Source organism: Grammomys surdaster, unplaced genomic scaffold (genome assembly GCF_004785775.1).
Source record: "Grammomys surdaster isolate TR1022 unplaced genomic scaffold, NIH_TR_1.0 66, whole genome shotgun sequence".
NCBI classification, from domain to species: Eukaryota; Metazoa; Chordata; class Mammalia; order Rodentia; family Muridae; genus Grammomys; species Grammomys surdaster.
In genome coordinates, this window is record NW_021604568.1 from 17,904,901 (window position 1) to 17,915,203 (window position 10,303).

General features: G+C 41.7%; 1 protein-coding gene across 1 annotated transcript in view; it reads left to right on the top strand.

Annotated features, from left to right (window-relative positions):
* Positions 1–6,683, top strand: part of Ccdc172 (coiled-coil domain containing 172) — a 43,436-nt gene extending 36,753 nt beyond the window's left edge. The window contains 2 exon segments of the mRNA XM_028773474.1: positions 5,712–5,803; positions 6,576–6,683. Coding sequence (XP_028629307.1) covers positions 5,712–5,803; positions 6,576–6,683 — 200 coding nt within the window.
* Positions 6,684–10,303: the final 3,620 nt, after the last annotated feature.

The window sequence follows — 10,303 nt, forward strand, 5'->3', positions numbered from 1 at the left end:
GTTGTGTAGTGCTGTGCTGTGCAGTGTTGTGTAGTGCTGTGCTGTGCAGTGCTATGCAGTGTTGTGTAGTGCTGTGCTGTGCAGTGCTGTGCAGTATTGTGCAGTGCTGTGCAGTATTGTGTAGTGCTGTGCAGTGTTGTGCAGTGTTGTGCTGTGCTGTGTAGTACAGTGCAGTGCTATGCAGTGTTGTGTAGTACTGTGCTGTACAGTGCTGTGCTGTGTTTTGCATTGCTATGCTGTGCAGTGCAGTGCTATGCTGCTTAATTATCAAAAGTTAACAGTGGGACTTAATAGTTAGCATTTGTTTTTCAACATTCCAGAGCTTGTTGGTCTTTTTTTTCCTATGTGACCTGTAGTGTTGGGGTTGCTCTTATATACTGTATATTCAGATGCTGAGTTCTGTGCTCCAAAATAAGGTTACAGTCTGGACATGGGAATTGTATTGATCAATGTGCTGTAAAGAATGCTCCCAATCATTTCTGACTGGATAATAAAAAACTAAAGCCTGTGGCAGTGCAGGAGACAAGAGGAAGGCAGAACTTGAGATCAAGTGGGGGTTCTCATGTACGGACCAGGAGGAGTAGGGAAAAGGGAAGGAAAGGGATCACCACAAGGCAGGACGGACCATGAGCATGTGATCAGGAGAAAATCACCCTGAGGACACACATGGAGCAGGGCAAACACAGTAAAACTCAGTTGGCAAGTAACATGGGGCCGATGGCTGAGTGTAGGTCAGAGCAGCTCAGGACCTGGCAAGTGTAGGCTTACAGCTTGTAATAAAAGCACCAGCTTTCTGTGTCTTTTATCGGGAGCTATACAGGCTAGAATGGGGCAAAAACCCCCATAAAATTGCATCCATACTACAGATCACTTGCCTTATACCGAGGGGGATAAAACATATTTGTGTTTTTATTGTGATCACATGCAGTGGATTTAACTTAGAATTATTAACATTTTTATGACTTCCTATCTGAGAAAAAGTCATCTTCACCATTATCGATGATAATAAAGTCTATTTATTTGGGTATATTAGTTTTATATTTTGCCAACTTCCTAAATTATTTTCTTTGCACTAATTTTCACTAACTTTGCATATATATAGTTGTATCATCTGAAAATTGAAGTATCTTTCTTTTTTCTTCCAGCCTTTATGCCTTCAGTTATTTTCTATAGAGTTTAAAAAATATTTTAGTACATACCATTAAAATTACTGTAGAGAAAATAACTAAAGGCATAAGATCTGGAAGTTAAAAAAGAAGGAAATTAAGAACTAAAGTTGATAAACACGTGTCATTTTCTCTGACCTCAACCAACAAATAAGGCTCTTACATGGGGCCGGACATACATGTCTATTATATAAAAAATTGTATCTTGCCAACTTTATTGATTTAAAGTTTTTATCAGAGATACATTTTTGTACTTCAAAGTGGTTTCAGCACCTTAAAAGATAATCACATTTGTTTCAAATAATTAATATTGTTTCCAGGCCCAATAGAGAGTTGTATTGAGGATTTCACATAGGATGGAATTTAATAACTCTGGACACTCACACTAGGGGAAGACGCATAAGAGAGCCAACAGCCCAAAGAAGCAAAGGGATTTCTTACACTGAGATGGTAGAGGGTCTGAGCTAAGTGGGGCTGAGTCTAAGGTCTCTGACTGTAGCAAATTAGTGCATGTATTAGATAGAATAAAACCTTAATTTAGGGAGCAGATCTGCTGACTCACAGAACCTCAGAGGAAGCTCTAGATGGGACCGGAGTCCAACAGAGGCTCTGCACTCTGAGCAGCTCTTTCTTTGGAAGCTAGTACTGTCAGCCTCATGGAATTGTGGGATTGAGCCACATACTCATTCCTGGAATAAACCAACCTAAACTGATGACAGTGCAGCACCCCTCCCTGTGACACTGAATTTGTTTTTCAGGTTTTTGTGTTGAGTATGGTATCATCAGCAGGGTTAAATAACAATATCCTGGCTGCTTTAGGAGAGAGTTACCCGTTATCCTTAGCTTTGTACTCTACAGTGAATTATGTCATCTGCGAATTATTTATCGGACTTCCAAAGGCCTTGTTTACAATGTGGTTCTATTAAAACTTTCTAAAAACAAGACAAAGCCAAAATAAATCCCATTCAACTATGAGAACTTACATGGAAGTACCTTTAAACTTTCAAGACAAGAAGTTTAAACTGAGAGCCCTGGGGAGACAAAAGATCATTAGCTTAAAAAATAAAAAGACCTTTCCACTCCAAAGAATTAGCAAGCTCTTGGCTTTTAGAGCCTCTTTCAATTCTCTGGAGTCAGTCTGTCCAGCTGTCAGGGAGGCCCAGACCTATGAGTAGTGTTTCCCATCTGGGTGGGGGAGCATGCCTTCCCTTCCTGGGGGACATTTGACATGGGTTTCACTCCTCTGGGCCCCTTTGTATCTTTCTGATGGTTACTCAGCATCCCACTGAGGCAGGCTTGTCATCTGAATTGATGTGTTTAATGTCCTAGTTAAATGTGATGCTACATAGGTAACATTTTCTATTTCCTACTTAGCATGTTATAGTGAATCTAGCTTACACTCAGCAAAATTCACCTTTTTATTACACATGCATGTGAGTTGAGAAACACTGACATGTAACCAGCACCAAACAGAATCTTTCTTTGATCAGCTGCTCAAACCTTCCCTCATGCTCAGTTACAGTTCTGCCTGCTTCACCACTGGCCCCTGTCTGTTTTCTAACATTAGTGATGGAAACACAGTGAAGTGCCATGTGGTCTTTTGGCTCTGCTTTTAAAGTTAAGCATAGTACATTTGCAATTCGTCCATAGCATCTCATGTGTGAGGGAAATCATAGCAAAACATTTTATAAAAATAATGAAATACTTTGAAACACAATACAAAGAGCTCAGATGGCGCCAAGAAGCATCTTAAGAAATTGAACTTCTATACACATATTTAATCTCTGAAAAACTGACATAAAGTGAAAATCATGCAGAAAAGAAGAAGAGAAAGAGGCAAAGACACATTAGCTAAAAGTAAAGAAGAAAGGAATGAGACCTCTTATCCGAAATGATGTAACCAGAAGACACGGAAGGACATGTCACACTGACTGACCGTGAGAGCTGTCCACTTAACATAGTGCAGGCAAACGTGAGTTGATTGACTCCTCAACAGTACAAACCACACTGAAGGTGGAGGCTACAGTAAGGTTTCCAAGAGGTAGGGTGGGATTCCAAATAGAAAGGTAGAGTTAGCTCCAGGAGCAGCCGGGCATAGGTAAATATAAAGGCTCCTTGTGAGTGTAAGTCACTTTAGAAAAGAAACAACAGAGACAAATATTAGCCCTGTATTTTGATTTATAATATATGGAAAATATCTGGTGATGGTAATAGAATAAAAAATTTAGGGGAAAATTGAAAATGTATTGCTGCAACATTCTTCTCTGTAAGTGCAGCAGTGTCATATTACTCCATAAAACAGTGCCAAGTGTGTGTTATAAACTCCAGCTGTACAAACATTTTAAAGTAAATATAATAAAGCCTGGATGTAGTAGTGCACATCTTTAATCCCAGCGCCTGGGAGGCAGGGGCAGGCAGATCTCTGAGTTCAAGGCCAGCCTGGTCTACAGAGCAAGTACAGGACAACCAGGGCTGGTTATACTGAGAAGCCCTGTCTCAAAAAAAAAAGTAGCTGTAATAAAAAGTCTGTAGAGGACTACAGCCCCCAGTATAGATGGAAGGGAAGGGAAGGAATGGCAAACCTATAGGATAAACAGAAAACAATGAGAAAAAATATTTTGAATCCCACCATATAAGCAACTATAATGTATGTAAATGTCTGTAACATGTAAATGTATGTAAATGTCTGTAACATGAATATGTGTAAGTGTCTGTGACATGTAAATGTGTGTAAGTGTCTGTGACATGTAAATGTATGTAAATGTCTGTAACATGAATATGTGTAAGTGTCTGTGACATGTAAATGTATGTAAATGTCTGTGACATGTAAATGTATGTAAATGTAACATGTAAATGTATGTAAATGTCTGTAACATGAATATGTGTAAATGTCTGTGACCTGCCAACTAAAAAATAAGAGATTTTCATCTTCAAGAGCAATACAGGTGTACATGGTTCCTACCCAAAGTCCATAAAGCCTTAAGTATAAGCATGTGGCTAAAGGTAAAAGAAAGGATGAACTATTCTGCATCAGGCAGTACAGTGCCAACGAACTTGCTCCCTCCCCTTCTCTCCCCTTCCCTGCCCTCCCCTCCTTCTCCTCTCTCCCTTTCCTTTTTGAGTTGGGTCTCACTATGAAGCTCTGACCAGCCTGGCTCTCTTGAGAACTCCACCTGCTTCTGCCTCTGGAGTGCCGTGGCCTTTAACCTCCCCCTGGCTGTCCCTCGTGTTTTCTATGGTGTGTTCCTAGTGACTGACACAGTTGACACTATCGCTTATCCTTAAGACACTGGATAGCTGTTCCAGATGACCTGTTAAGAGTTTGAGGTTTTCTTATGCTTATTTTGTGCCCATTTTGTGTGTGTGTGTGTGTGTGTGTGTGTGTGTGTATGTGTGTGTGTGTGTGTGTGTGCGTGCGTGCGTTTCTTATAGATTTGTAGTTCTTTAAGATTTAGATACAGCCTGCCTCTTGCCTCTGCTGATGGTACTGGGTTTTATTGTTGGTGTGCTCAGTGATCCTCATTGTGAGCTCGTTATTTATTTCTGGTGCATCTGTGGAAGGCCACTGGGTCTGAGTGTGCCAAGGCTGCCCTCGAGAGGAAGGCCACTGGGTCTGAGTGTGCCAAGGCTGCCCTCGAGAGGAAGGCCACTGGGTCTGAGTGTGCCAAGGCTGCCCTCGAGAGGACGGCCAGTGGTTGCAGTTGGCTGGCAGGGAGAAGAGCTGATCTAAGCACCTTTTCCTTGAGGGTTGGAGCTTGGTGAAGGTCGAGGTGGCTGTATCTGCCATCTTGTTGCTGCTGAGTTGCTTAGTCTGGTGAGAGCATTTTTGCTTGTGGCTTCTGCCCTCAGCTTCACACAAACCAGGCCTCATGCTCCACCCTTGACACAGCCCAGGGCTTTGGCCAATGTTTTTCCTTGTGGGATAAAATCATTAGTCATTCATTACTCTCCAGATAGAACAGAGCTGCTTCTCTAATTTCCACACTAAATTCAGACAAAAATAATCTTTTTATTCAATAAGTTATTCAAAAATTTAAAGGCACAATTGGTAAAAATAAAGACTAATGTTACATTCTAGTCTTGTACAGTTTAATTATATATATATATATATATATATATATATATATATATATATATATATAATGTTATCTTTAATTTTAGAGCAAAAACAGATGTCACAAGTAGTTTCTTTACTTAAGCTTGGCGTTAGGATCTAGGAAGCCAAAAGACCTGCCTAGCTGTGTTTAACTTCTCAGGAGAACTGCGCAGAAGTCTGTAGACAGGTCCTGTCCTTGTCACATTAACTCACCAGCACTTCTTACCTTACTGTGACTTATCTGAGATTTATTTTCTGCCTTATTTTTATGGGAGGTTTCTTTTCAAATTTCTATGTAGTTCATTAGGATCAAAGAGTAAAAATTTTTAAATACTTTTGGTTTTCAACTTGAATTCTGATATTTTTTAGACTATAAACCTGCCATTCTATATGTAATAGAATTGTTGTAAAAGTTTAATATCAAACTAACGGAGTGATTTTCCTTTAAGACAGGCTTAAAAGGGAGTTAGATCTTTATAAAGCAGAAGACATGGAAAGTGTGTGCAGAGCTCTCCAAGCAGAAGTAGACCTTCTGGGGTCGGTAAGCCCGCGCTTTTCTCCTCCCCCTCTCCAACAGTCTGGCTGCTGTAAAGCCAGGGTCTAACTGCGAAGGCAGGATATAGACTGTAAGGTGTTGTGAGGTGTCTTAAACTCCTGGAGGGTCAGCTCCATAAAGCTTGTCACCGAGGAAAGCAGAATAGCTTCACGCTGAGTGCTAACACATCCGACCTTCCATCCTTCCACTGAGACAGTTCTGCTGTGGAGGGCAGCTGCCCTAGTGTCTAAGGCTTGGTCACCTCCGCTTCTAGCAGGCATGAACCATGCTAACTGCATCGAATCCCAAGCCTTCTATTCCAGCCCACCATGATCTGAGAGCTGTAGGTGTTCAGGTTCGAGCTCGCCCTTAACTGAGGTACAAGTGAGCACAGGGTTTGCTATAATGTATCTTAATGACTTAGACAGCATTAAATACTCTAAGCAGTTGCTTGTTTAAACTGCTAGAATTATGTTTTGATTCATATTATCTACAAGAACTTTGGAAAGCCTGAGTCATAAATCCTAAGAATTATTGTGTCAAATTTAGGTAAATGTGATATGATCTCTTTAAGAAAAGAGTTTGAGTTGGCTGTGCAGCTGGGTAGTTGTACACTCACCTAGCATGTCTGAGACCCTTGGGCTGAGAAGCAGCACACCCGAGTGCGCTGTCCCTTACAGATGTGTGTGCACACCCGAGTGCACGGTCCTTTACAGATGTGTGTGCACACCTGAGTGTGCTGTCCCTTACAGATGTGTGCTGCATGTTTACTTTTCAGACACTGGCATCAAAGGGTCCTCAGGACGATAACTCCTCAATCCGAAGAGCCGCCCCACACTTGAGCATCCTAGAACCAAGATCTCCACATGAATGTGAGGCGAGCTGAAGGGCCGGCACTGACTCTGTTGTATACATACATAATAAGTTTTATCTTGTTTCTTAAGAGGTCCTTATGTGGCTTCTAAAGGAAAAGAAAGAAGATGATACTGAACTCCAGGCTTCTTAAGCTGGTTTGTCCTTTCTGATCTGTCTGTCTCATTTTTTATTGTAGCTTACCCTAGGTCCTGTCAAACATACACAGAAAGAAATGTTCAGGTTATTGATTCAATTTTGTTGGTGCCATTTCTGCCAGTGAAGAGTGCTTACTTTGATTTTATTCTTTTTCCAATCATAAAATGTCTGTCAACAGTGATCATTTGAGGCCTTTCATTCCTGTGTGTGTCTACAGAGCTTCAAAGTCTGAGGCATTTCCAGACATTCACCACTGGTTCCTTAGGTCTGTCTGTGACTAATACATAATGCTAATAAGCTGAGTGAATCTATGTGCACTCTCCTTTCCACTCACACCCACTTGTGTGCATGGCTGGCTCTAGAGTGAAACTCTGGTATAGCCTAGGGATGCCCTGTTGTGCTGTTCCCACACAGTGGCACCCATGCAGAATCGACCGCCACTTATATGACTGTCATCGGCTTGCCTGTCCTGTGGAACTGTAGGTGGAATATTCAGTGACAGGAGTAGGAACACTGTGAGCTGAGCCTGGGAGAAGGACTGAGGCTTGCTGATTCCACATTTAAAATGAAATAAATAACTCAAGATTTAAGCCGCTGTTCACATAGTCAAAGGTATGGTACTATGCCCATGTGACTGGGACTGTGTCCCCGGGACAGGTTCTGTGAAGCAGAGGAAATAGCAGCCGACAGCAGCCGTGGGTTAAAGCCAAGCTGCTCCCACTGGTGTAGGTCTTCTTCAGTTGCTTTTTTCTCCTTTTACGTATTTGTAAGTCATAAAACTCTTGGAAGGAAACTTAACTGAAATTGTGTGCATATAAATATGTCTCAGACTGAATTTAATTACTCTGGAAGTGAGATGGTGACTATAGAGAGAGGCAGTTTGTGAGCAAGTGAGTATTCACTAAGTAAATTCATTAAATTGGTTGTGCGTTTAGTCATGAGCAAAGTGCCACTAACCCATGAGATCCCAGCACTGTGCCTGCCTGGCCTGCCTGGCCTGCATGGGTCTCTAATGTCACCCTGCTTCTTTCAAGAAGCAATTTCTAATTTTTACCTCTCCACTGGGGACTATTAGAATGTATAGCTTGTTACATAGTCTCCTGTTGATTGAGGGAGCCACTTGGCTAGAGAAAAAAATAGCAATAAAATCATAAGCTGTGGAGCATGCACTAGTGGAGATTCCTTCCTCTTCTTAGATGCTAGTGTCGAAAGGCAGGAGATGCAAGGAGAAAAAGAGCTTTACGGGGTGTGCGACCAGACATGGCTGCCTCCCCCTTGTTTTGTTCAGAACATGTTTTTCTTGGTAAAAGAAACAAAGATTAAAGGGCATTTGCCTGCCTGCTAAAACCAGGATGAGATTTTAAAAGCCTAAAAGAAGGTTGAGGTCATTGTATTATAATCAGTTGGGACCAGGAAGCAGAGTGGAGCAGGGTTCTCTTTGTGACATTGGAGCTCTGCTGTGAATGACCGTTGAGCCTCTTACCAGAACGGCATGCTAGGTGCTTGCAGATGGACAGACAGCACACACTGGCCAAGCCCCCTTCTCAGCTTTGGCTGAGGACAAAGTCCCTTTCTATTTTGCACCCATCAATCATAACTAACTATGTCACACTATGATGAATAAATCATTTATTTGCAGTCCAGAAAACATGATCAGCAATGAAGGAAACTTTTAGGCATGGGTACGGCAGGCTGGGGTGCTCTGTCATAAATGTCTGTTATAAAGCCTAGAGCAGGGATTAGGTTTTAGAGGTTTCTGCTCATTTTATCTTAATACAACAGAATTTTGTTTTATTTTTTTTATTTTTAATGTAAGAATGGAGCAGATTATCTCTGGAAATGCTTGAGGTAGGAATGCATAGTTATCTGACTTTGTCCTTTGTGGATATTGAATTTTGAAGTTAAATGGTTTGTTTGTGTTGCTTTGGCTCCAGCTAAGAGTCAAAGAACCATCTGGGGACTCGGCTTCACTGCAGATATGAAATGAGTAATACTGACACAACTGACGAAGGAGCCGTGAAGGCTATTGCATCAGGCCCCCTCCTCCATGCAGCAGAAGCAAGATTCACTGTTGTTTGTTGGTGGAGGCTCAGGTTTATTAAACACGAGGACGACCTGCACATGGTAGAGCAAGCCTTCTTTGACTGGAGGAGACAGGAGAGCACACCAGAGACAGGCTGGTTGAGCGCTCCCAGTGCTGCCCTGGAAAGTGCCGAGCTGTCGGAATTGATTGCTTATTTAAACAACTGCTTCTGATACATAGCAAATTTATCTTTAAAAAGCCTGTATAAAATCAACACCACCAGAATTCAGATGCCGGGGAAAATAAAGAGCAAGTGAAATGTGAAATTAATAGCCATGACTGACATAGTGAGGAGCTGTTCTGAGGCCCTGAAGCAGGAGAAATGCTTTTGTGTTCCTCTTTACAATCAGAACTCCATGCCTCTCGTAAGTCTAAGTTTATTATTTTCATACTTGTAATAAATTGCCATCCTAATTAGTCGGTAAATAAAATCTTGTTAAAATAAAACCCTCTTAATCTCCATCTAATAGATGCAAATACAACACTAATGAATACTTCTGGATCCAGCTTGGTGGTTACTAAAGCCACCAGTACACTGTCATTGTTGGAATGGTTTCTGTGGGTGTTGAATAAGAAGTCCCTACAGTGCAAGTTGGGGGGTGGGGCACACGGCCAGTGTTGTAGAAGTTCTAAATCCAGTGCCTGTCAAAGTTTGTAGAACACGGAGATTATATTCCTAAGAACATCTTTAACCAGTGACATCAGAGCGTGCTTTTGAGTGCCTGGGTGCATAGCAAGCAAGTACTGCAGCTTTACAGACAGGGTTGAGGTTTGAGTTGATGGTCTCATTGGTGTGAGGTCACAAAGAGCTATAATTTTTTACACTTTATTTACACTTCAGGTGCTCAGATTCCAGTGATAACATACCTCAAAGATTTTAAAATTTTGCTTGGAATTAAAAATCTACACAACAGCTATTGTCAGAGAAATTTGAAAGTTATTTTAACCATCCTCTGATTCTAAAAATCAGATTCACAGAATTAGTCATGATCAGCAAATGGGAGTTTCAGCTAGCTGAGAATATCTTCTTATGGCCCTCAGTACAGAACAGGGTGGAATGCTTGTTAGAAACTGACTTGAGAATCTCTTGAAAACAATACCCATCCATCCTTTGTTAGATGTTTTTTACAGACGTGTGTGTGTGTGTGTGTGTGTGTGTGTGTATTAACTTGTAGTCATTGATAAGTACTAAAGGATGGCAATGTCAGTAAGAGAGGTTTTCATCCGATCCTGGCTCCAGACCTGCCCCTCTCCTCACCAGCTGCCTATCCTGGCTCCAGACCTGCCCCTCTCCTCACCAGCTCCCTATCCTGACTCCAGACCTGCCCTTCTCCTCTTATATCCTCTTCTTCAGCTTCACAGGCTTGCTCTGTATTCTCCGAACTGGACCAACCTTGGGGACACCTCATGAG